The 27,399-nt window shown below is 37.5% G+C and overlaps 1 protein-coding gene across 14 annotated transcripts in view; it reads left to right on the top strand.

Annotated features, from left to right (window-relative positions):
• ANLN (anillin, actin binding protein) overlaps positions 1 to 27,399 on the top strand; it is a 63,577-nt gene that overhangs the window by 12,824 nt on the left and 23,354 nt on the right. For 2 of the 14 annotated variants that reach the window (XM_055347609.2, XM_055347611.2), the window contains exons 4-21: positions 3,511 to 3,896; positions 5,062 to 5,284; positions 7,841 to 8,031; positions 8,384 to 8,491; positions 13,045 to 13,171; positions 14,365 to 14,475; positions 16,521 to 16,756; positions 17,447 to 17,592; positions 17,875 to 18,022; positions 19,131 to 19,266; positions 19,898 to 20,074; positions 21,079 to 21,205; positions 21,857 to 21,905; positions 21,998 to 22,054; positions 23,032 to 23,070; positions 23,344 to 23,365; positions 24,245 to 24,357; positions 25,651 to 25,704. In XM_055347609.2, the coding sequence (XP_055203584.1) occupies positions 3,511 to 3,896; positions 5,062 to 5,284; positions 7,841 to 8,031; positions 8,384 to 8,491; positions 13,045 to 13,171; positions 14,365 to 14,475; positions 16,521 to 16,756; positions 17,447 to 17,592; positions 17,875 to 18,022; positions 19,131 to 19,266; positions 19,898 to 20,074; positions 21,079 to 21,205; positions 21,857 to 21,905; positions 21,998 to 22,054; positions 23,032 to 23,070; positions 23,344 to 23,365; positions 24,245 to 24,357; positions 25,651 to 25,704 (2,450 nt within the window). The remainder of the gene's footprint in view (positions 1 to 3,510; positions 3,897 to 5,061; positions 5,285 to 7,840; positions 8,032 to 8,383; positions 8,492 to 13,044; positions 13,172 to 14,364; positions 14,476 to 16,520; positions 16,757 to 17,446; positions 17,593 to 17,874; positions 18,023 to 19,130; positions 19,267 to 19,897; positions 20,075 to 21,078; positions 21,206 to 21,856; positions 21,906 to 21,997; positions 22,055 to 23,031; positions 23,071 to 23,343; positions 23,366 to 24,244; positions 24,358 to 25,650; positions 25,705 to 27,399) is intronic. The other 12 variants (XM_055347610.2, XM_063708460.1, XM_031012810.3 and 9 more) reach the window with 6 other exon arrangements.

A 27,399-nucleotide genomic window follows, 5' to 3' on the forward strand; every position in this document is an offset into this window, starting at 1 on the left:
AAACACCAGAATAGGATCTACTTATACACACACTCTGCTTGTGTTACTTACCTCTGCTTTCTATACATTTTTGTTTTTCTGACTAGATTATCTCCATTCTCTGAAGCCAGTTGTCCTTCAGAGTCCAGCTTAAGGAGTCTCCCCCTCCTCCAGAAAAGCCTCCCTGACCACCACCTTCCCTGCAATACCCTTTATATACCTCTGTTATTTTCCCTAGAATAAACACTGTCCTATCAGCAGATGACAGTTTTATTGTCATATTTTAGCAATGGGCTTAATAAGACCTCTAGCTCTTGTAACTATACTCTGTGGTGCATGCCTGTAATCCCAGCTACTTGGGAGGCTGAGGCAGGAGAATGTCTTGAACCTGGGAGGCGGAGGTTGCAGTGAGCCGAGATCGCGCCATTACATTCCAGCCTGGGCAACAAGAGCGAAACTCTTTCTCAAAAAATCAAATATAATATAATATAATCTAGTTGCAAAGAGTGAAGGCCTGTGGAAGTGAAGAGGAGAAGCTGGATTTGAGAGATATAGGAGACAAACTCTAGGACCTAACGACTGGATGGTGGAGGGAGAAGGGAGGAAGAGGTCAGATTCCTGGCCTCAGTGACTGGGTAGTTAGTGATGTCTTTTCCTAAGATGAGGAGGAATATGTTCGGGGCAATTTCAACTTCACGTATGTTATTTGGGATATCTGTGGGAGAGCCAAATGGAGGTATTTGATAGTTGCAAGACTGTGAAGGATAAGCCAGGAAGGATAGTAGAGAATGATGTCACAAATAGAAAGGGAGTGATATATTTTAGAGATGTCAAGAAATACAAAGCCTGCAAAGTGTATACTGGCATCTAGTGACAATGGCAAAACCAACTTCAGGGCAGTGGTATAGGCAGAAGGTCAGTTGAGTGAGTTAAGTGGTGTGTGAATATTGTGCAGGGAAAGAGGGGCGGTAGTTAAAGAGGATGTATATCAATGAGGGGATGTTTATTTTTTTTGAGACACGGCCTTGCCTCATTGCTCAGGCTGGAGTGCAGTGGTAATGCTCTCAGCTCGCTGCAACCTCCTCCACCTTCCAGGCTCTAGCGACCCTCCCACCTCAGTGTCCCGAGTAGCTGGGACTATAGGCGCATCACCAAGCCCAGCTAAGTTTTGCATTTTTTGTAGATGTTGCATTTTTTGTAGGTTTTGCCATGTTGCCCAGGCTGGTCTTGAAGTCCTGAGCTCAAGCAATTCACCCGCCTTGGCCTCCCAAAGTGGTGGGATTACAGGCATGAGCCCACTGCTCCTTGCTGGGATGTTTGTTTGTTTGTTTGTTTATTTATGAGAGGGAGTCTTGCTCTGTCACCGAGGCTGGAGTGCAGTGGCATGATCTCGGCTCACTGCAACCTCCGCCTCCTGGGTTCAAGCTATTCCCCTGCCTCAGCCTCCCGAATAGCTGAGTTTACAGGCGCCCGTCACCGTGCCCGGCTAATCTTTGTATTTTAGTAGAGACAGGGTTTCACCATGTCAGTTAGGCTGGTCTCGAACTCCTGACCTCAAATGATCTGCCTGCCTCGGCCTCCCAAAGTGCTGGGATTACAGGCACGGGCCCTTTGCACCTTGCCGGTATGTTTATTTCTAAGGTGAGAGAGACTTGAGCATCCAGTAGTCTCCCCACTTATCCACTGGGTATATGTTCCATGACCACCAGTGGATGTCTGAAACCTCAGACAGTACCGAACCCAATTGCCATCATTCACACCATCTTTCTGTGCATCTTCCACCTGGAAATGTAATGCCTTTTCCATCTTAACTAAGCACTTACACATACTGTGGCCATAACTTTCATAGTTTGAGGTACGACAGCAAAACTCCATGAATTTCTTTTATCTTCCTCACAATTTCATGGAAGAAGATTCATTTTTACCATAGATCTTAGCAACCTCAGCGTATTATTTTCTTTCCTTATTAAGTTGAGAACTTTCACCTTTTGACTTCAAGAAAGCACTTTATGGCTTCTCTTAGGCATATCTGAATTGCCAGCATCACTGCTACTGCTCTTGTGCTTTGGGGACATCATTAGGGCAAATAAAGGCTACTTGAACACAAGCACTGCATACTCCAGTAGTCGATCTGATAACCAAGACGGCTATAAAGTGATTATGGGGCGGGTGGCATATACAGTGTGGATATGCTGGACAAAGGATTCATATCCTGGTCAGATGGTGCAAGATTCATAATGCTATTCAGAACGGTGTGCCATTTAAAACTTATGAATTGCTTATTTCTGGAATTATCCATGTAATATTTTTAGACAACAGTTGACTGCTGATAAGGAACTGGGAAAGTGAAACTGAAGGTAAGGCGTGGGCTACTGTATGGTCATATACCACATATTGACGTTGTGATCAGTGGTGGACTGCATATACAATGGTAGTCTCATTATAATGTATTTTTACTGTACTTTTTCTATATTTAGATGTTTGCTTACCATTGTGTTACAGTTGCCTGCAATATTCAGTAGAGTAACATGCTGTACAGGTTTTTAGCCTAGGAGCAATAGGTTTTACCACATATCCTAACTATATAGTAGGCTACACCATTTTTGTGGATGTGTGCTCTGTGATGTACAGATGTACACATAACAAAATCACCTCATGATGCATTTCTCAGAATGTATCCCCATTGTTAAACAACTCATGACTGTGCTTATGTGCAGACAAGAGTTTGTAGAGAAGGAGAGGGCTTATTTCGAGGAAGATCCCTGAGAAGGTTTTGGAGGGGCAGAATTGAAAATTCAGCAGAAGTAGAAGCTTTGGACAGGAGGGATTCCTCTTTCCTTGATTGAATTTGTGGAGTAGGAAGTGCTATGAACCTTGGCTTCCCTATATACATGCTCTAGGGAAGGCCTAGAATCTCCGTCAGTTAAATATCACTATTTGGGATTTCTCTCCAAATGAAGTAACTATGCAGAAAAACATTCGGTTGTTTTTAATTTGATCTAACCCTGTGTTATCCAATACAGAAGACACTAGCCATATGTGGATGTTTAAGTTAATTAAAATGAAATAAAATGTAGTTTATTAGCTGCTCTAGCCACATTTCAAGTGCTCATTAGTCACAAGTGGCTAATGGTTACTGTATTGAACAATCAAACATTCTGTTGTACAGCAATGGTCTAATCCATTTTTAAAACAAAAAGTTTCTGTGAGATACATAATCTTAAATTGTGCAATCTTATATATAACACCATTAATTCATTCTAAAAATATAACCTATCTTATTCATGATCCATTGAAAAATGGAAAAAATAGGTCTAATAGTTTTTTTTTAAATTTCGGATTTAATATCATTTGATTTAAAAAGATATTGTCAAATTTAAATAACTTGGAAGTTTCATGCATGCTAGAACTTTTCACTGGTTCTTAAACCTATTAATCTCGTTTAAAAATTATGCATAGAGTGATCCTGGTATTATACGTAAGCATTACTCTTAAACATGGTTTTTAACTCTTTTCTGAAAACATTTTCAGATGATATTCCTGAAAGCTCACTCTTCTCACCAATGCCATCAGAGGAAAAGGCTGCTTCCCCTCCCAAACCTCTGCTTTCAAATGCCTTGGCAACTCCAGTTGGGAGAAGGGGCCGTCTGGCCGATCTTGCTGCAACTATTTGCTCCTGGGAAGATGATGTAAATCACTCATTTGCAAAACAAAACAGTGTACAAGAACAGCCTGGTACCGCTTGTTTATCCAAATTTTCCTCTGCAAGTGGAGCATCTGCTAGGATCAATAGCAGCAGTGTTAAGCAGGAAGCTACATTCTGTTCCCAAAGGGATGGCGATGCCTCTTTGAATAAAGCCCCATCCTCAAGTGCTGATGATGCGTCTTTGGTTAATGCCTCAATTTCCAGCTCTGTGGTAAGTCAGTATCATTTTGGTCTTTGGAAGCCTTTTCTTTTTTCGTTATGAGTGGTATAATACATCTGTGTGTATGTGCAGGTGGATGGGTGGATATATGTTTTATAATAGATGCATAGTGAGTTTATATGTATTTGTAAGATATCGGTTTCTTAGAAAGTGAAAATCGTTAAGTTGGGTACCCATCCCAAGATCAATTAGCAGTTGACAGCTGAAGTTATACTAATGTGATGCAAATCCAGAGTCTATAATGGAATGATAGAGCCTCTTCTTAGTCATTAAGGAGAGCACTGAAAATTAAGTCCTCTGTTATAATGCTTTAAATATATATATGAGAAATTTATATAAATTTATCAAATATTTCTGAAAAGATATATAACAGAATAGTAGCTATAGTTGCCTCCAGGAAGGCAAATTGCCAGACAGGGTGTGATACTTTCACTGTATATCCTTTTGAAGTGTTTGAAACTTTTACTTTGTGCATGTGTTACCTCAACAGTTTTCAAAAAACAATCTTAAATAAAAAGGAAAAATAATTTTGTGTTTCTGACCATTGTCTTGTAGTGTAGAGCTAGGCTTTAGAATTAGACCTGCATTGAATCCCAGCTGTACCACATAATTAGAAGTGTGGCTTTGGACAATGTGCTTAATATTGCAGGGCTTTATTTTTCTATATGTAAAATAGGAAAAAAAGGTTATTTGGAGGGCTAAATAAGAGTCATAAAGCACTTAGCATAGTACCTGGCTATGTATAAGTAGTTAATCTATTAACTATGAAGTACATGATACTATTTTGTTAAATTTTTATTGACTTAATTAAAATGTAATTTGGTCTAATATAGTTAAAAATTTGATAAAGGTACTAGTGCAATAATATGAATAAAACTTTTTTTTAATAAAGAGTGATCATACTGCTAATACTTCATTACCCATGAGTATATTATGCAGACTAACCCACATATTATGATTTAAATCATAGCATTTTTTAAGTTGGTTTTTTTTCCCAAATCTTTCAAATTTGTTTGATCTATTAGAGAGCAAAATCATTTCATTTTCATAAATCTTACATAAAGGCTATCAAGTAAATAGGACTTGAATTGTTTTGTTATAGGACTATTTTTAGATATTGTGAATGTTGTTTACCCTAAGTGTTTTCATGTTTCAGAAAGCTACTTCTCCAGTGAAATCTACTACATCTATCACTGATGCTAAAAGTTGTGAGGGACAAAATCCTGAGCTACTTCCAAAAACTCCTATTAGTCCTCTGAAAACGGGGGTATCGAAACCAATTGTGAAGTCAACTTTATCCCAGACAGTTCCGTCCAAGGGAGAATTAAGTAGAGAAATTTGTCTGCAATCTCAATCTAAAGACAAATCTACGACACCAGGTTACGTATTTATAAAAAATTTAGTTATTGCTGACTATATTCAGGATATCTATTCTCAGCATTTTAAATATTCAATTGTGAATGGTACAGCAATGGTTTGCCAAGGCCAATGCCTGAATGTTCCAAATGAGACCTCAGCTTTAGTTGATTCAATGAATATTTATTAACGTAGACTAGCCTATTTACTGGTCAAAGGACTTAATATGTTACATTTTAACAGTTTAAACATGCTTTTTCCAGGATGATCATGCTAGATTTTTTTTCTATATTTTTTGATTCAGACAAAGCATGTTTAACTGGAAATCACATTTTAGGGGCATAATGGAGAAACATTCTTGTAGCCAAGTGTGCAGAGCAGTGCTTCTCAATCTTGAGTATGAAGGCACCTCTAATAGCAGAGAGAAGTGAATGTGCATGCAAATGACTCCACTTCTAATTTTATTTATTTACTAAATTGATAAATGATAGAAATTTTTGAAAAAATTGCTGTTTATTGATAAATAATAGATGTATATATTTCGGGAGTACATTTGATAACTTAATACATTCATATAATTCATAAAGATCAAATCAGTGTAACAAGGATATCCATCACCTTAAATACTTGTCTTTATGCTAGAAACATTTGAATTCTTCTCTTGTAGCTATTTTGAAGTATACAATAGATTATTGTAAACTATAGTCACCCTACTGATCTATCAAACACTGGGTCTTTTTTCTTCTGCCAAACTGTATATTTGTACTCATTAATCAACCTCTCTTCATCCCCCAGTTATATTTATCTGTGTGTATATTGTGTGTGAGCATTTACATATAAAACAAAATTTCTTACCATAGTAAACTGATACTCCAGGAAATGCCATATTTATCTTGTGGTGATTTATACCTTCTGGCACACTTCCACGTACTGCTAATTGAGAAACACAGGACTAAAATATATGGTAATTGAGTTTATTCTGAACTGTATTCATTTTCATTGGAAAGACTTTTAATTCTAAGTTTTAACTTTTTGAAAATACAACCTCTGCAGAAACTATAGTTCATCATAAAGGGGCAGTAAACAGAAATGAGAGTGGGGAAGCGGTTATGGGGTAGGTAGAAATCGGCAATTTCCAGTTGAGCCAAAATGAGAATTGGAAACAATAGCAAGATCCCCAGATGGAATAGGACTAGTTAGTCCCAATTTTCTAAAGACTTAAGCTTAGATAAGAAGCATTCTTTTTAATTGTTCTTGGCTACTGGATATACCCAGAATCATATTTCCAGGGTTTCAGAGATATTTATTTTAGATACTTCATTGTATTCTTAATGGACTCTAGTTTGAAATATGGCCTGAAGTAGTAATAAGTGATAGGTGAAGTCCTCAAATTATGGCCGTGGCTCAAATTCTGCCCTTTGCTTGTTTTTGCAAATAAAGTTTTATTGGAGCACAGCCACACCCATTTACTTACATATTGTCTGTGGTTGCTTTCATTCTGTAATGCAGAGCAGAATAGTTGTGACAGAGGCTATATGGCCCACAAAGCTCAAAATATTTAGTGCCTGGCCCTTTACAGGAAAATATATGCTAATCTTTGATATAGATAAGCCTATTTTTTTATAATACAACCGTAGAGTCCTCTTAATGGGAGTGATATAGACCCCATTTGCCCTACTTTAAATTTACTTCATACTATTTCAATGAGTGCTGTGGGGTTTTTTGTTTTGTTTTGTTTTGCTGTTTTTTGTTTTTGAGACAGGGTCTCACTTGTCACCTAGGATGGAGTGCAGTGAGTGGCATGATCTCAGCTTACTGCAGCCTCGACCTCCCAGATTCAAGAGATCCTTCTGCCTCAGCCCACCAAGTAGCTGGGACTATAGGCATGCCACTACAAGTGGTTAATTTTAGTATTTTTTATAGAGATGGGGTTCCTCCATGTTGCCCGGGCTGGTCTTGAACTCCTGAGCTCAAGAGATCCACCCGCCTCGGCCACCCAGAGTACTAGGGTTGCAGGTGTGAGCCACTGCGCCCAGCTGAATACTATTTTAAGACACTGTAAAGTCAAGGTGTCCTTTTGATAAAATGAATAATCCCTAATTTTCCTTCTGAAGGAAAAAAAGGCAAAATTCCTTTATTTTCATGTTAGGCTTCCTAAAAGCAGGGTAAAATAAATTGACTATGGATATATGTAAGTTGTTGGAAGTTACCATGGCCAGCACACTTCGTGATGAAGGTAGATTTATTAATATACATACAGTCAATTTCTAATTATTTAAATTCTGGTTGTTCAGTTTGAGAGTTTTCTAAGCCCTGTTGCCCTCTCCTCATTCTACCTTTTCAAAAAAAATTTTTTTTTTAAATAACTAAATTCTATGAGTAGGTTTTAGGGCATGTACTTAAATAGAATAGTAAACTTTTTAAAATTTTGAAGTATTTTTATAGTCTACTTTGTGAATGAATATTCCTGATAGAATCAAAGCATTTTGAAGCTGTAATGTAGTTTATAACTTTTTCCATAGAAATCATAATAATTTTTTATTTTGAATAGCCTCCAAAAATGTGTGTGTTTTCTGTAGGAGGAACAGGAATTAAGCCTTTCCTGGAACGCTTTGGAGAGCGTTGTCAAGAACATAGCAAAGAAAGTCCAGCTCGTAGCACACCCCACAGAACCCCCATTATTACTCCAAATACAAAGGCCATCCAAGAAAGATTATTCAAGCAAGACACATCTTCATCTACTACCCATTTAGCACAACAGCTCAAGCAGGTATGGTGTACTGCATTTAACGTTATTCATCACATGGTCTCTGCATAGAACCTAGAAATCGAAATGGGTTCTGATGCCAGTCTTTTTGACTGAGATAAGTAGCATCTTGATTTTCTGTATCACTAATTTCAGACAAGATTGGGCACATTCAGGGTGGTATGGCCGTAGACAGTATGACTCATCTCAAATTAGAAATATTGTCCTGAATTCCATGTGTATTATGAACTTTTTAAACTGCAAACTGTTTAAACTTTTTAAACAGTTTAAAACTGAAAACAAGGAAAATTTTAGTAGTTTGGATGTTAAACATGCTACCGGCTCTTGTGTAAAATACAGCTTTTGATGGGTTTAGGAACGTCAGAAAGAACTAGCATGTCTTCGTGGCCGATTTGACAAGGGCAATATATGGAGTGCAGAAAAAGGCGGAAACTCAAAAAGCAAACAACTAGAAACCAAACAGGTAATGTAAACAAGAAATATAAAAAGGAACTTGGTCCCCAAATAGTTGGGATCTAATTTGTAGTTCTGTATTGGCAAATAATTCTTTACACATTTTTCTTTTCCAATTAACTCTGTCACTTTTCGTTTATAAATCCCTTAAATGTTATAAATCTTGCTTTTCTTGTGATATTTTTCTATTTCAGTGGAACTCTTCACCATATTCATTGATGACCTTAAAATCAAATTTTACAAAAATTATTTTCATCATTCATTTGATTTCACAGTCTACTTAATATTCCACGTAGATGGTGGTTCTAAAATATTTCGAGAGTCTACTTTTCTCAATGATGACTGTATACCTTTCCCCAGACACCATCTGGGATCCTTTCAGTCACCACATACCTCCCAGATTGCTCTTTATTCCGGTCAAAGTTCGTTAATCAGCCTTCAACAAAATCTCTACAGTGTAAGCTGTGTTCTGTTTCATTTACATGTCTACAAAGTACTGTGTTAGGATATGTTTTTAAGCTAATAGAATTATATTTACAGTGGGGACTAATAGAAAGTAAAATAACAGTAAATTTAACCAGTATTCTTTGAGAAAGATCTACTTGATTGATTTGTTTTTTATCAGTTCACTTGCTTAACAAATCACATTTCCCAGAGTTCTGATCTCAACCTTTTTTTCTCGGTTGCTCTGGAACATCTCTTCCCTGTCCACATACCTAGATTCCGATAAGCACTGAAATGCTGATGATGCTCAGCTCCGTTGTGCTGACATCTCTCCTGAGCTCTAGGTGTGGTTGGCTAGCAAAGCCTGCTCTGCTTTGCTGTAGTATCTTCCCCTTGTAGTCTCTGTCTTCTCTTGTTGGTTTGCTCTATACCTTGTCATCTAAAACAATCTGGAAGTTCTTCCTTGACTTCTTCCTCTTGTTTACTGTGTCTTCCCATCTGCTTGCCCCTAGCACACATACGCATAAACACACACATGCAGTGATAAGTTTTCTAAATCTGTCACCCACCTGCCTCGTCTTCCATATTTTCCTCTGCTATTACCGAAGTTACTGCCGTAGCTTTGTACTGAACATCCTGCTTCTAGTCTCGCTACCCTCCAATCCACCTTATCAGTTGCTGCCAGAGAAATATATATATATATTTTTTTTTTTGACATGGAGTTTCACTCTTATTGCCCAGGCTGGAGTGCAATGGCACGATCTTGGCTTACTGCAACCTCCACCTCCCGGCTTCAAGCGATTCTCCTGCCTCAGCCTCCTAAGTAGCTGGGATTACAGGCATGCGCCACCACGCTTGGCTAATTTTGTATTTTTAGTAGAGATGGAGTTTCTCCATGTTGGTCAGGCTGGTCTTGAACTCGTGACCTCAGGTGATCCGCCCGCCTCAGCCTCTCAAAGTGCAGGGATTACAGGTGTGAGCCACCACACCCGGCTGAGAAATATTTTTAAAAGACGCATATTCATGTATTCACTTGCTTAAAATCTTGGAGTGCTCCTCATAGTCATCATCAGAAAAAATGCATATACCACTTGGCTTGACATATGGAATGATTCCTCACCTGGCTCCTCCCCACTGCTCCTCCACAGGTATGCTTCAGTCCTGCCATGCAGGCTATTTGCAGTTTCTCAAATATACCCATGTTTTTATATCTCTCTGCCTTTGCCTTCTGTTCTCTGCCAGGAATATTTCCCTGGTAAGCGCCTACTTCATTAAGAATAGGTCAAACTTTAATCCCCTCTAGGAATTCTTCCTTTTCTCAAAGGGTCCCACTTTTTTTCACCCATGTCATCCCGTGTATACCTCAACTAGAATATTTATCTTCCTGTGAATGTTGTAAGTTTGCATTCCACCACTGCCTATGGGAGTCTTCTCCACCTCTGTGTTCTTAGTGCCTGGCTCAGACTAGGGGCTCAACAAACTTGTATTTGAAGGAAGGAAGAAATGCGTTTGCTGATCCTTCCCATCAGCATATAACAAGCTATTATCTGCCATCTGAAAAAAAAAAAACAACTCTCGCAACCCATTCCCCTCCTTTTCTTTGCCTCCATGTCATGCAGACTCTTCTACAAGTTATTCCTACTTGCTGCTTTCAGGTTTCCCCCTTCTCTTTAGAATTCTATCTGCTTAAGCTTTGCCACCACTCCTTCCACGACTCAGTATCCTTATCACGTTTGTCAGTGATCTTCACCTACTAATCAATTTTCAGTTGATTAGTAGCATTTGACATTGTCGATCACTCTTCTGTTGGGAGCGCCTTCTTTACTTGGTTGCCAGTGTATCATATTCTCATGGCTTTCTGCCGGTGTCTCTAGAAAGTATAGAGCAGGGTTCTTAAACTATTTTGTACTAAATAATTCCCAATAAACCTGTGAAATTCCTCCCAGAAAGTTGCACATATGCATGTAAACAAAATTCTGAACACAGTAACAGTGCAGAGCACTCATCTGTGGTCTCCACAGACTAAGCAGCCAAAGAGCTAGGAGGAAAATGTAGCTGAAGGCAGTGTCTTTAAAGTCAAGGGGCTCGGCGTGGTGGCTCCCGCCTGTAATCCCAGCACTTTAGGAGACTGAGGCAGCTGGATCACTTGAAGTCAGGAGTTTGAGACCAACCTGGCCAACATGGTGAAACCCCATCTCTACTAAAAATACAAAAAAAATTAGCCAGGCCTGGTGGCGGGTGCCTGTAATCTCAGCTGCTCAGGAGGCTGAGGCGGGAGAATCTCTTGAACCTGGGAGTCGGAGGTTGCAGTGAGCCGAGATCGCACCACTGCACTCCAGTCTGGGCAACGGAGTGAGACTCCGTCTCAAAAAAAAAAGGAAATAAAGTCAAGGGAAGAAAGAAAACTTTCGAGAAGGAAGGCATGGTTGGTATTGTTACGTTTCAAATGTGGGTTGAGCCAAATCTACTGGGTTTTGAAGCAAGAAGTTTGCTGTAACGTGGCAAGAGCAGTGTTAGTGAAGAGGTGAAGGTGGCGTGCAGGTGGTGCTGTGTCGAGGAGGGAACGGGCATGAGGAGCAGAGCCAGTAAGTGCAGGCATTTCTTAAAAGTTTGGTCCTAATGGAGGTGATAAAGGAGGTAGTGGCTGGAAGAGATGAAGAAAAGTATGATTTGTATGTGTTTTGTCCTTTCTGAGACCTAAGTTAATTTGTGTGATGGGATAAGGGGTGATAATTGATGGGATGAGGTGAGAATGGATGAACTCAGCACAGTGAAGGGAACAGAACTGATGAGGACAATCTCCTGTGTGACGAAAAGGAAGGAGGAAAGTAGCATGTAGGGGTGATGGTAGTCTTAGAGCTAGGATAGCAAAAACTGATGGACTTTCTGCTGAAAGCTCCTGTTTTATTCATCCTTAGGAAAGGGAAGGTGACAGGGGAAATACTGTCTGGAGGAAAGAAGAGAGAGCTGACTCAGACACAGGAAGAATAGGGGGTAGTATTGAGGCTTAGATGAGTTATGAGACCATAGATTTTATAGTGGAACCATTTGATCGTTTACTTTGCTTTTTGTGTTTTTAAAAAATTTTTATGTATTTTTTAATCCACCCATCTGCATGCTAATTACATTGTTTTTACACAACCAAAGCTGCTTCTAACTTGAGAGACAATAAAGTCTGGAACTAGACCTGGAACAAGAGTACCTGGGTTTGTATACTGGCTCTGCCAGTCACTAACTGTGTGCAAGATACTTAACTTTTTTGTGTCTCAGTTCTCTCATCTGTAAAATGGAGATACTAGTACCTAACATAGAGGGTTATTGAGAAGATTAGGTGAGGCAATAGATATAAGGTGCTTAGAAAGGTGGCTGGCACATATTGAGCTCTGTATAAGTATTAGCTGCCTTTATTTTACTCTTATTTGATTATTTCTACTATGACTTCGTAAAGTCTTCTTTTATTTCTTTGCTGAAATAATCTGTACAACAATATAAAGTCTTTAAACATACAAAATAGTGAATGTTCCTCTTAAATAACCTTGCTAATGAATAAAAAGACTCAGACGAGGGAATGTTTTCTTCTCTTCTTTCCTTACCTTCTGATCTGTTTTGTCCTTGTTTTCTCTTGCTCCTGCCCTCCGGGTAACTGATAATTAAATGGAATCCTGATGTGTAGGAGCTGTCACCAGATGTTATAGGTGTGGGTTGAGATAAGTGACATGGGAGTGGGTGTTTTTCCCTTTGTGTGGCTTTCACTTTGTTTTTTTATTGTTGTTGTTATTTTATTTTATTTTATTCTACCAAATACCCAGACTTCAAGGAGAGGCTTTCACTTTGATTGGCTTATCTAAAGCTGAGCCCTGATATGAATTTTCATTCTTTCTTGCCACCTCCTCTCCAAAAAAATTTTTACATACTGAGAATTACCAAGAATGTGAACTAGCACTGAGGGTTTGTTGTGTTCTGAACAAGGCTGGGCCTATTCACATACACTGTCTCTTTGGTTCTAAGGAAACTTACACAGAATAATATTTAATAATAATCTTGTTTCATTTAATAACATAGAAAGATAAAATATATAGTTTTGAGAAATAAAATTTACTTTTCATTTGCTTTTTGCAGGAAACTCACTGTCAGAGCACTCCCCTCAAAAAACACCAAGGTGTTTCAAAAACTCAGTCACTTCCAGTAACAGAAAAGGTGACCGAAAACCAGATACCAGCCAAAAATTCTAGTACAGAACCTACAGGTCAGTGTTTCCAGATTGTTCATGGTTAGTATGTAGAAACTCAAATGATTTTTGTGTGTTGATTTTGTATTCTGTAACTTTGCTGGATTTGTTTGTTCTAACGTTTTTTGGGGGGAATCTTTAGGGTTTTCTTTCTTTTTTCACTTTTCTTTGAGATGGATTCTTGCCCTGTTGCCCATGCTGGAGTGCAATGGTGTGATCTCTTGGCTCACTGCAACCCTCACCTCCCGGGTTCAAACGATTCTCCTGCCTCAGCGTCCCGAGTAGCTGGGATTACAGGCGCCTGCCACCATGCCCAGCTAATTTTTGTATTTTTAGTAGAGATGGGGTTTCACCATGTTGGCCAGGCTGTTCTCAAACTCCTGACCGCGTGATCTGCTTGCCTTGGCCTCCCAAAGTACTGGGATTACAGGGCTCAGCCACTGCGCCCAGCCCAGGGTTTTCTACATGTAAGATCCTGTGATCTGTGAATAGAGATAATTTTACTCCTTCTTTTCTAATTCAGGTGCCTTTTATTTTCTTGCATAATTGCTCTGGCTAGGACTTTCAATGCTGTGTTGAATAGAAGTTGTTAAAACAGGCATCTTTGACTTGTTCCTCATCTTAAAGGAAAAGCTTTTAATCTTTCACTGTTGAGTGTAATGTTAGCTGAGGGCTTTTCATATATGGCCTTTGTTACGTTGTGTACCTTCCTTCTGTTCCTAGTTTTTGAGTAATTTTATTGGCACTTTGTTTTTAAAGTAAAAAACAAATTGCAGAGTAGTGGTATGTATGGTATGATCACAAAACAAAACAAAATGATATGTAAATATGCACACCTTGGGGGAAACTGGAAAAACAAACAATAACCTGGTAATATTGCTGTCCCATTTCTCTCTCGGTGGGGGAAAAGTTAATGCATTTATGCCTAGTGTTCCATTATTGGAACGCTAAGCTTAGGGGAGTTACTTATGTCCTCCTGCTCAAGGTTGTTGCCAAGGTCTGATTTTTCACAAAAAAAATTTGCAACCTCCGGCATAAATGGGTTAAGAGAGGACAGGTGTTCAGGGAGGGGTGTTTCTATACATTTCTGGGTTTGGATATTTTAAAAGGAATACATAGTTTTATAATCAGAAAAAAAAACACAAGATTCCATAATTAGAAAATTATAGGTTCTTATATATATTAATATGGTCTTTCTTAAACATTTTTAGGTTTCAGTGAATGCGAAATGACGAAATCTAGCCCTTTGAAAATAACATTGTTTTTAGAAGAGGACAAATCCTTAAAAGTAACATCAGACCCAAAGGTTGAGCAGAAAATTGGTTGGTTTTTATTCTTTATTTATTATTAACTTTGCACATACTATAGGAAATAATATATTGATAGAAGCACATATTCAAATTGAGAGTATCTCTGCTTTTTAAATTAAATCAGAATACACTGTAGCTTCTACCAAGATGTGGTACTGTTAACAGTTACTGCTAGCTCACAGGCACCTGTGAAAGTGTGGTTAAGACCCTCACTGACTTTGACAGGGGTAGGAAAGTTGCTGCCCTCCCACGCTCTGTACTGGTATAGGGGTGTTTCAGGGAAAAACTCTCTGGGACTGTGTTTTCCTCTGTTTTCATACCACCACAACAATCATCAACACAGAAGACTTTTGTGACCAGTTCAATTCAATTCAATTCTGACATTAGCTACATGGAAGTAGTGTCAGATCCCACAGGTTGGGGACTCAGTCCCCAAGACTGCCTCCTCTCCTTCAGATACCAGTTGCAAGTCCAGGCCTCTCAAACTTCCCTTTTTTTTTTTTTTTTTTTTTGAGACAGTCTCACTCTGTCACCCAGACTAGAGTGCAGTGGCACGATCTTGGCTCACTGCAACCTCCACCTCCCAGGTTCAAGCGATTCTTCTGCCTCAGCCTCCTGAGTAGCTGGGACTACAGGCGCTGCCCCCACACCCAGCTAATTTTTGTATTTTTAGTAGAGAGGGGGTTTCACCATATTGGCCAGGCTGGTCTGGAACTCCTGACCTCGTGATCCGCCTGCCTTGGCCTCCCAAAGTGCTGGGATTACAGGCGTGAGCCACCGCACCTGGCCCAGGCCTCTCAAACTTCTAACCAACCAGCTTCAAGCTGAGGTTTCTGTGACCCCCTCTTTACCTTGGATTAATTGGCTCACAGAACTCTGGGAAATACTTATGTTTACTGCTTTATTATAAAGGATATGGGTGAGGTATACGGAAAGGGGCATGGAGCTTCCATTGCCTTCCCTGGGGCGCCACCCTCCAGGAACCTCCACGTGTTCAGTTATCCGGAAGCTCCCTGAACCCAGTTCTCTTGGGTTTCAGTGGAAGCTTCATAAAGTCAGCATTCCCTCCCCCAGGTTATGAGGCTGGATCCTCTCTGGCAAGGGGTGAGGTGGATGTGGGGGTCGTCTTAAGAACCACAATGAGAAAGATAGGAGAAGATTAGAGTCCTGCCGTGGAGCAGGTGAAAGGATGGCAGGAGAGTTCTGTTTCCTGTGAGGCCTAACGCACCCAACATTGTAACGAAAGACAGTAACTAGGGATACAGCAGTTATAAGCTAGGAACTGTGGACGAAAACCAGTATATATCATAATACCACAAGGTGTTAGCAGCCCCTGAAGGTTATTATCGAACCCTGCCCTAAGTGACATTAATATTTTCCTATTATTGACTGCTGTGTGAAAGGGTAGCTCTCAATGATAGAAAAAGTCATTTGAGAGAATATTTTTTGAAAGTCTGAAGTCTTTGGCTATTATTCTACATTTGGGTTCTTAATGCTCTTATTTAAAACCCAAGGTATTGAATCAGTTTTGATAGACCCAATATTCATTTATTTTTCTTTTTCTTTTTCTTTTTCTTTTGTCTCAGACAGAGTTTCGCTCTTGTCCCCCAGGCTAGAGTGCAATGGCACAATCTGGGCTCACTGCAACCTCTGCTTCCTGGGTTCAAGTGATTCTCCTGCCTCAGCCTCCTGAGTAGCTGGGATTACAGGCACCTATCACCATGCCTGGCTAATTTTTTTTGTATTTTTAGTAGAGACTGGGCTTTGCCATGTTGGCCAGACTTGTCTTGAACTCCTGACCTCAGTTGATCTGCCCGCCTTGGCCTCCCAAAGTGCTGGGATTACCAATATTCATTTCTTAGAAAGTGTTATTGAAGCTGAAGATTATCTTGGTTTCATTTATTAGTAGTATTTTCTTATTTTTCTTTTTAGGAGGTGCTTTTTTTTTAAGGCATTTTTTCCTATTTAGTAAGAATATGAATATTAAATTTTCTTTGTTATGCCTTTAATTCTTAAATATCTGAGTCACAGTATCCACCTATTGAAATATTTTTCAGAAGTGATACGTGAAATTGAGATGAGTGTGGATGATGATGATATCAATAGTTCGAAAGTAATTAATGACCTCTTCAGTGATGTCCTAGAGGAAGGTGAACTAGATATGGAGAAGAGCCAAGAGGAGATGGATCAAGCATTAGCAGAAAGCAGCGAAGAACAGGAAGATGCACTGAATATCTCCTCAATGTCTTTACTTGCACCATTGGCACAAACAGTTGGTGTGGTAAGTCCAGAGGTAAGAAAAGGCTAACTAAACAGGCCCAGGACATAAGTAAACTAAGTAGTATTCGTATCTCCCCTTTCTTTTGTTGACAGATGGGCATTTGGCTCTGTAGCCAAGGGAATTTTGCAGACCTGTTGTCTGTTCTCTTAAAAGAAACCTTAAAACTCTTGAGTGGTTTCGTTTTGACCTTAGATGAAATCCAAAGAGTAACATGGCTTAAAAGGCCAGACATTTGGGCTCAGCTTTTGACTCTGCCATTTGCTGACTGTTTATTGGTCAGGTTATTTAAGCTCTCTATGCCACCAATTTCCTCTTCTGTTAAACGAGGTTATTAATAATACCTATATAGTGGAGTTGATGTGAACATTGTTGTATTAGTATATCGGTAGTTAGCTCCAAACACATGTAACTAACATTTAGTTACAGCTAACTGCTGTTACTAGCTTTCACCCTCAATTGAATAACTGCAGCTCTAGGGATTGATTCAACTAGAATTTTTTTTTTGAAGTATAAGTTTCAGCTGTCTTTGTAGTTTTATTTATTCTTTTATGTGTTAGGAACTTAGTTTGCTTTGTTTTTATGATGAATCAATCAGCTTACTGGATTTTTTTCTTAATATTAATGGAGAATTCATTGATTTTCACAGAATAAAATGAATTATCATTTAGGATCAATGTTAATATCTGATGTGTTTTCCCACAGAGTTTAGTGTCCACACCTAGACTGGAATTGAAAGACACCAGCAGAAGTGATGAAAGTCCAAAACCAGGAAAATTCCAAAGAACTCGTGTCCCTCGAGCTGAATCTGGTGATAGCCTTGGTTCTGAAGATCGTGATCTTCTTTACAGGTAAGAACATTTTTGGAAGGCATTCACTCACTAAGGGTCATGGTTTAGATTGACATAAGTCGTGTTATAATTTGTAATTATAATGTTATTAATAACTCATCTGTATAAAAGTTTGGAATAACTTTTGTTAGCCTCTCTTTCACCAAATGAGAGTTCCATTTTGTTGTAAAATGTTCTGCTGACATGTTCAATATCAGTGTCAAATTCTGCTGATATGTTCAAAAAAGGATAGTGCTCAGTGTGTTGCTGGATTTCTAATAGAGTGTAACTTACCTCCTGAAGCATTGATGCATATAGATCTCAAAGATTCAAAGAAACAGAACGTCCATCAATAAAGCAGGTGATTGTTCGGAAGGAAGATGTTACTTCAAAACTGGATGAAAAAAATAATGCCTTTCCTTGTCAAGTTAATATCAAACAGAAAATGCAGGTATGTACTTTTGTGGAAAGGGGCTTTGGAATGTTTCTTGCACTAGGCTGTGAGCTCTGTGAGGACAAGGGCCCAGCCTTACTTATCTCTGAACCCTGAGTGGCCAGAATAGTGTCTGATGCATAGAAGCTCAGTAAATCACATTTGAATTCAGTTTATTTTTGGAAAGGTACTCTTTTTGAAAAGTTGGAAACTCGTTTGATATTGCTGAAATATTTATTTTTAAACAAGTTTTTCATAAATATCCTTAAAGTATAACTATTAATTGGATAATGATGTAGTGGGAAATTTGTTATGCTCTTCAAGGTTTTTTCATGCTAAGGAAGCTTTTTTTTTTTGAGACAGCATTTTGCTCTTTGTTGCCCAAGTTAGATTGTAATGGCGCAATCTTGGCTGACTGCAACCTCTGCCTCCTGGGTTCAAGCAATTCTCCTGCCTCAGCCTCCCAAGTAGCTGAGATTACAGGCGTGCACCACCACACCCAGCTAATTTTTACATTTTTAGTAGAGATGGAGTTTCACTATGTTGGTCAGGCTAGTCTCAAACTCTTGAACTCAGGTGATCCACCCACCTCAGCCTCCCAAAGTGCTAGGATTACAGGCATGAGCCACCATGCCTGGCTTTTAAAGAAAATATTTTAATTATAAAAAAAATAGATGGAGTCTCACTATGTTTTCTAGGCTGATCTCACACTCCTGGGCTCAAGTGATTCTTGTGCCTTGGACTCCCAAAGTGCTGGGATTACGGGTGTGAGCCACCATGCCTGGCCCTAAGGAAGCATATTTAAAAAAAACAGTGTAATTGTAATTTAAATAAAATGAATCAGATACTTTCTAAATTTCTACGTTGTTGGATGTAACCCCAATTTTAACTTTAATAAGTATGAATTGGAAGTTTTTTCATAAGGAATAATATTTATAGCTTAATTATTATAACACGCTAAATGTTTTTGGTGCATAGTCGAGAAACTTGAGCAGTGAAACTAACATTTTGACTTTCATCTGGAAATTCTAGAAACTATCCAATCAAGTTAGTTAGAATTAAAATTTAAAGTGAAAATGATGATTTAAAATGTGTATATTTTTTCTCCTCTCATTGGTTTTTCTAGGAACTCAATAACGAAATAAATATGCAACAGACAGTGATCTATCAAGCTAGCCAGGCTCTTAACTGCTGTGTTGATGAAGAGCATGGAAAAGGGTCCCTAGAAGAAGCTGAAGCAGAAAGACTTCTTCTAATTGCAAGTAAGTGTGATGCACCTGAAAGAGTTCCAACAAATTTCTAACCAGGGAAAACTCATTTTGATATTTAGAAATCTTTAAGTTTAGAGAAAGGGCTTTTCCTAGTCATCTGTTCCAGTGGATCTATTTTTTGTTCTTGTTTTTATAAGGTTTAAGAACTCTATGTAAAACAAATTGTAGTTTGCATGCAAGGTAAAAGCAACCAAAAGGCATTTGAAGAAATGCAGTTGTGCAGATTGAATGAATGAATGGATGAATGAATGAATTTCTATATATACACATGTACACATACATTCTCTCTCTCTCTCTCTCCCTTCCTTCCCTTATCAATAAATAGCTAAAACAACTTCTGTGAATTTTGCTGTGTGCGTATATGTGGTGATGATGGGGCATTTTGGGGTGGACAGATGATACCACACACGAAAACTAGCCGAAAGTTGATGTATTAAATTATAAGGACTTGGTAAATGAGCAGTCAAGGTTTTCCCAAACCACCTACCATGTTTTATAAAGATAGTGTTACTGATTTCGTCTTCACTGTTACGTAGTTTCCATATCAGTACACTTTTTTGAATTTGCTCTCATTAGAAACAGTTACAATTTTAATATTTGGAATGTTGCGTGTTTTACATAGCTGAGAAGAGAACACTTTTGATTGATGAATTGAATAAATTGAAGAACGAAGGACCTCAGAGGAAGAATAAGGCTAGTCCCCAAAGTGAATTTATGCCATCCAAAGGATCAGTTACTTTGTCAGAAATCCGCTTGCCTCTAAAAGCAGATTTTGTCTGCAGTACGGTTCAGAAACCAGGTATGGTGGTGATTTTTCTAGATTGTGTGTTAAATTATGAACCTCACCTAGATTGAATTGTACAGAATAGAAACAAGTAAATCATGCATAACAATGCAAAGTTGTATCTTTGGCCTTTAGGTTCTTTTATCGAGATATAATAAAAATAAGAAAACTTCAGATATATATAGGGATACCAATCTACACAATAATGGACATTGCTCTTACTGAAAGTTTGAATATAAAGTTTTATTAAATGTTGGATACGGTTTTTAAAGTTCCTTTTAAAATTTTATTTGTGTGGAACACAAATTTTTTTGTGTGTGTTCTGGAATACCAAAGAAATAAAGGAATACTGAACTGATGTATACACAATTTATTTTAAAAAATTTTTTTTTGAGGGGAAGGAGGGCTAGACATAGGTGAGAAGCAAATTTCAGGCATAGGGAAAGTAAATGGAGATTGTGAAAGGTTTGAGCACTTTTGTAGGAATAAGGTAATTTAGGTTCTAATTCTTGATGTTATCTGATTTTGATGGGGTGTGGGCAGAAATTTATTGGTAATTTAGTATGCGTCTTGAGGTACGTGGTTATTAATGACAAATGGTGAAGAAATAGTTTATGTTTTTATTATAATTTATCTCTGAGTAACTTATAGAAATACAGTATTTTAATCTCAGTTTTGAAATAACAAACCATAATTTACCCTTTTGAGGTATGTACTATTAGTTAAGAATTAAGGGTCATTAGGTAAAATTCAAAATCAGCAGAAACTGAGAAATGTGGAGTGAAATTATTTCAATTTACATAATAGGGAGAGACCTTGATAATGCTTATTTCAGGATTATACTGCCTACTTAAGGCTTATTTAGCTTTTTGTGTCTGGAAAGTTGATTTTAGTAATTTTAAAAATAAATTGTATATAAATCAGTTCAGTATTCCTTTATTTCTTTGGTATTCCAGAATGCTGATTAGCTAAATCTGATTTTGCTTGCGCTTACTATGTAATATGATTACTTCTTACAGATGCAGCAAATTACTATTACTTAATTATACTAAAAGCAGGAGCTGAAAATATGGTAGCCACACCATTAGCAAGTACTTCAAACTCTCTTAACGGTGATGCTCTGACATTCACTACTACATTTACTCTGTAAGTAAATCAGGCTTTTGATGATTCAAATGCATTTTTCTTTTTGTAGAGTTGATACAGTCTAAAGCATTCAGGTGGCATTTATAATCTTTGAAACGCATTATGCACATTCTTTTTATATTGACAAATAACCCATCTTTCAATATGTTGCTTTAACTCATATGTTTCTATCCTTCCTTTTGTTGAATAGCACGTTTTTTCCACATGACTGTAGGTATTACATATTTTGAAATGATGTATACATTAAACCTGGACCATAGATTTTTAACATATGCCTTAAATCTCATAATGTACTTAACATTCAGTCTCAATGAAAATACATTTATATTTAGTGAAACATTTATTTTTAAATAAGAGTCAAAGTGCAGTTTGAAAAATAATTACTACTTTTATTATTGAAGACTGTGAGTTGTAAAACACTGAGGAAAATATTTTGGACTTGCATTATAGGGAAAAAATAGACTTCTCAATGAGGAAAATATTTTGGACTTGCATTATAGGGAAAAAATAGACTTCTTAACAATTTTTATTGACTTTAAAGTCATAGTGGATTCCTTTACTCAGAGTCTTGTAAGAGTATTTGTAGCATCATTTTTAATGGTGTGAATGAGGTTTTTTCTCAAGGTTTTACTTAATGCTTTATTTTTCCAGGCAAGATGTATCCAATGACTTTGAAATAAATATTGAAGTTTACAGCTTGGTAAGCTGATAAAGCCTTCTAAAATAATGAAGAGTATATTTTTCTTTACAATATCAGATTATAAATTAATTATGCTTTGGGTTTGTGCATAGGTGCAAAAGAAAGATCCCTCAGGCTTTGATAAGAAGAAAAAAACATCCAAGTCCAAGGTGAGAATTAAAGAAACCCAGTAAAAATATTTTCATCAGAAGTAATAGATATCATCATACCAGTTTTAATTTATGTACAACTTTTAATGATTAGGAAGTTTTTGGATCAGTTTCACGTTCCAATTTGTAGTTACTATGTTAAATAGGTATGAATACTGAAAATAAACTGTGAGTGATCATGATTCTCAGTATAAGTTCCTGATACACTCGGGCTAGATAATTCTATTTTCTCTACATTTACTTGGCAACTTTTATAACTGCTTAAAACTTTTCTCAAGACTTTTCCCTGAGCTCTCTTCTCTCTATGTTCTCTAAACCAGTACTTAATAATTATGTGGTCACTTTGCAGGCATAAGGTTGCTTTCCAGCCTTCCCAGTCTGTGTTCTTTTCTTAAGTCATCATTTTAAAAACTTTTTTTTTTAGCTCTAACAAAAAAGCACTAACAGTATAAGAAAGCCTTAATCAGGGACTCAAGTGTAATGTATTCATATTTAAGAATTAATTACTCAAGGACTCATGTGTAATATATTCATATTTAAGAACTCATTCTTTTTTTTTTTTTTTTTTTTTTTTTTTTTTTTTTTTTTGAGACGGAGTCTCGCTCTGTTGCCCAGACTGGAGTGCAGTGGCGCGATCTCAGCCCACTGCAACCTCCACCTCCCAGGTTCAAGCGATTCTCCTGCCTCAGCCTCCTGTGAAGCTGGGACTACAGGTGTGTGCCACCACATCTGGCTAATTTTTTGTATTTTTAGCAGAGAGGGGGTTTCACCATGTTAGCAAGGGTGGTCTCAATCTCTTGACCTCATGATCCACCCGCCTCAGCCTCCCAAAGTGATGGGATTACAGGCGTGAGCCACTGCTCCCGGCTAAGAGTTAATTATTTTCTATGTAGGAATTTCTCAAGGTTGGATAGTTTTACATTCTGAGACATAATGTTTAATAAGAAATATATATAGTAAGCTATCTTTTCTTTTAGGCTATTACTCCAAAGCGACTCCTCACATCTATAACCACAGTAAGTAGAATTTTTGAGAAATTGAGCTTCCTTGAGAAATCTTCATCTTACCCATACAGTTTTAAATTGGTTAACCATTTCTGAACCTTGAGCACTGTGGAAAATTTTAACATGTACTAATGGGGGGAAATCCCTGTAATTTATGTAGGAAAAGTGTTTTCTGAAATGTATTTCTTATTGTGTTAAAAGAGATGAGTGATTCATATTTAAATATTTGTATCAAATAAGGGAAATAACTTATGTTTCTTCTTCACACCTTTTTTTTTTTTTTAGAAAAGCAACATTCATTCTTCAGGTGAGTGTATCTTGAACTATTTGAAACTTTAGAATAAGGTAAGGAATTAAGCACTTGCATATTTACATATATATAGGCCATCTTGATTTGTGAATGTTTACCTTGATCTCCTTTGGAATAATATTTTCTATGTGAGTTTCTTAGTAACAGGATTACTGGCCAGAGTAGGATGCAGTTTGGTTGCACCTTTGTTAGGTACCACCATAGAGGCACCAGTCATCATGTTATTCAGCTCTAGCAGCGGGTAGCATTACTCTTTACTTCAACTTCTATTGTTCTATAGATTTGTTTTGTGCTTTCCATACTGCAGATTTTACTTCTTTTAGCTTTACTGATCATAACTGGCATTGTATCATGTCAGAAATGCATCTTTCTAGTTCACTGGGAACTGGAATGCCGTTAAGCCAGGAAAGGCCTTCTTTAGAATGACTTTAGGCCTATCTTTTTCTAAAAGGAATTAGGATGGAGCTGGTTTCACTCACTTCCTTTAGGCTATTGGTCTCTTTCTTCTCTGTGGCGCAAGAGAGTTACTAAGAGACCTGTACAGAGATAGTTTCTGCTGCTGATTTTGTCACCCTGCATTATAACTAGCACTGAAGTCTTTTCCATGTTTTTTATCGGGAAGTTGCTTTTTATGCATACATTTTTAGGTCTATGTCTTTAAAAACACATCCATCCCAATTATTAAGGAGTGCTTGTATCTCTTTCATTAGGAAATAAGTTGATTTTTCCCCCCATATTTAGAGATGAAGGAAAATGAGGCAGTTTTTTTTTCTCTGTGGCAGCTTAATTTTCTTCTACTGGGATGGGGTGAGGAATTGTTACTTATACTTAACAAAAGTCATTCTGAACTAAACTTAATTTCCTCGTTCTTCACAGTCATGGCCAGTCCAGGAGGTCTCAGTGCTGTGCGAACCAGCAACTTCGCCCTTGTCGGATCTTACACATTATCATTGTCTTCAGTAGGAAATACTAAGTTTGTTCTGGACAAGGTAATCCAACTTTATTTCTAAGGGTGTGGTGTTTTCTTTTTAATCTTAGAAAAATTAGCTCAATGGAAATGCCACAATGCTTTTAGGTATTTGAAATCTTCAACTGAAAACATATGTTCTTAGAATTGCACATTTTTGCTAGGTATGAGTGTACCTAAATGTTTTTTTTTTTTTTTGTCTTGGAAGTATGTCTCCCTTTTAATAGTTAGAACTTCAGTGAATGCTTGCTTATTCTAAGTGTCACTTCTGACTAAAGAAGTATTACTTCCTGCATTTAGATGTTAAGTTTATAATTTTAAAACATAATATCTTGCCTATTTCCATTTCTGTGTGTTTTTTTTGTTTGTTTTTTTGTTTTTTTGTTTTTGAGACAGGGTCTCACTCTGTCACCTAAGTTGGAGTGCAGTGGCCTGATCATGGCTCACTGAAGCCTCAGCCTCGCGGACTCCCACCTTAGCCTTCCAAGTAGCTGGGACTACAGGCGTGTGATGCCACGCCCGGCTAATTTTTACTATTGTTTTGTAGAGATGGGGTTTCATCATGTTGGCTAGGCTGGTCTCGAACTCCTGGGCTCTGGCCGTCTGTCTGCCTTGGCCTCCCAAAGTGCTGGGATTATAGGTGTGAGCCACCTTGCCTGGCCAGCCTATTTGAACCTATATTTTGAAATGAACAATATTTTATGAATTTAGTTTTGACAAGATAGTGAAAGGTAGATTAACCTCTTAGAAAAGTACTTATGAATCTAAGAGATTTCCTTCTCATACTTCCTTTTCATATTAGAAGCTTCAAAAATCAGATCTGTGTTAACATCACTATTGAGTCTTTTTTTCACCAAGACTATTTTAAGGAGTGAGACAACTAGAGGCAAATTTTATTTCTTGGGTTGACTTCTATATAATACAGTGATAATTTATATTATCATGTGAGATTTCTGTAGTGAGAATATAGAGATGAAGAAGTATAAAAATTAGAAGCCCTGGTTTCTAGTATTTACCCTTAGTGATTTACTCTTTAACATTGAGCAAAGTCACCTCATCTCTCTAGGGTCTTGTTTTCCAGTACAGAAATATTAGGTTAGCCTGAAACAATCTAAAATTCTATGAAATGCTTTCTTTTAGTTGATGGACAAAAAGCAGCCTGTATTTGAAGTTTTGATTACTATTAATGCATGAATGTGTTTTAACAAGTTAATTTTAAAAATTTTTGTAACTTTTTATTTAGTAATTCAGCTACTTTAACCAGTTGAGTGATCCTGGGTCTTTTTTTCTCTGTCTCTTATTTTGTCTGTTTTAGATAAATTATGATGTAAGAGAGCGAGAGCTACTGGGCTATTTGTTCCAGGAAAAGGTTGCCATTATTTTCTTTGCTTGAAATTAATGAGCTTAAAAATCAATCCTTAATTTTTGATCTACATATATTTGTTTTACTAACTATCTTTTTGTTTACTTTGAATAATTAAGGACATTATGTACATTATTCTATCATGAGACTCTTATAGATGGGTGTCTTTTTCTCCACTCTCTATACTTTAAAACCTTCTTTGAAAGTTTTCTATTTTTTCAATGCATGTTTGGTGTTTGGGTCTTTTTCCATATTCTTTCTTCTCTCTTATAGTTCGTTATAATCCTATATTCACATCAATATTGATTTTTCTAGGTACAATTAGAATACCAATTAGTAACTATATTTAAAACTAAAAATTATTCAATATTTTTGACCTCCTGTATACTGGAAGAGCTATTGGTGATGTTTTAAATAAAAGCAGATTTTTTTTTTTTTTTTTGAGACGGAGTTTTGCTCTGTCACCCAGGCTGGAGTGCAGTGGCGTGATCTTGGCTCACTGCAACCTCCGCCTCCTGGGTTCAAGCGATTCTCCTGCCTCAGCGTCCCAAGTAGCTGGGACTACAGGTGCATGCCACCACATCTGGCTAGTTTTTGTATTTTTAGTAGAGGCAGGGTTTCACCATATTGGCCAGGCTGGTCTCGTGCTCCTGACCTCAAGTGATCAGCCCTCCTTGGCCTCCCAAAGTGCTGGGATTACAGGTGTGAACACTGTGCCTGGCCAAAAGTAGAAAATTTTTACGGTCTAAATTGGCTAGTAGGTATATTGCTAGATAGATGACCCTTTGCTTGTTAATTTTGAAATTATAATACATTTAGCATTGAAATTATACTGAATATAATAATATATTTTGGAAGACTTTTTAAAGTTTTTGTTTTGAGATAGAGTCTCACTCTGTCACCCAAGCTGGAGTGCAGTGGCGCGATCTCGGCTCACTACAGCCTCCATCTCCCAGGTTCAAGCAATTCTCATGCCTCAGCCTCCTGAGTAGCTGGGATTACAGGCGTGCACCACCATGCCCAGATAATTTTTGTATTTTTAGTAGAGACAGGGTTTCACCATGTTACCCAGGCTAGTCTTGAACTCCCAACCTCAGGCGATCTGCTCGCCTTGGTCTCACAAAGTGCTGGGATTACAGGAGTGAGCCACTGCGCCCATCTAAAGATCTTTAATATTCTTGTAAAGGTCAGTTACAAACATTCTGTTGGTTAAAGAGATGCTAGTTAACAAAATGCTGGATGGTATTTTTTATTTTATTTTAAATTCTTAAAATAGGATTTGCAAATTAGATAACCATAAGAATTGGGATTTTACGAACTGTGTTTTTTACTCAGTATTGTCACATAGCCAGTTTCTACATATGTAAGAGATTTCATTAATCTCTAAAATGAAAGAGATTTCAATGACATATCTTAAATATAGAGTGTTCTTTTAAAAACTTTTTTGGCTGCCATTTTGAATCAAAATGTCACATTTACAAATTAAAATTAAATTATATTCCCATTCACTTAACTCCTTTGAATTTATAACTTAAATAGCCAACCACATGATTGAGTGCAAAATCAAACCACTCAATTTAATTTGTTGTGTCTTTTACTCTCGAGACTCCTTCTCAGTCAGATACAGTACAATTTAGAAGTAAAATCTGGAACAAATTTTGTGCTTTTCTGAGTGAGGAGGGGAAGCAAATATTTGTTCCA

Source organism: Gorilla gorilla, chromosome 6 (assembly GCF_029281585.2).
Source record: "Gorilla gorilla gorilla isolate KB3781 chromosome 6, NHGRI_mGorGor1-v2.1_pri, whole genome shotgun sequence".
NCBI classification, from domain to species: Eukaryota; Metazoa; Chordata; class Mammalia; order Primates; family Hominidae; genus Gorilla; species Gorilla gorilla.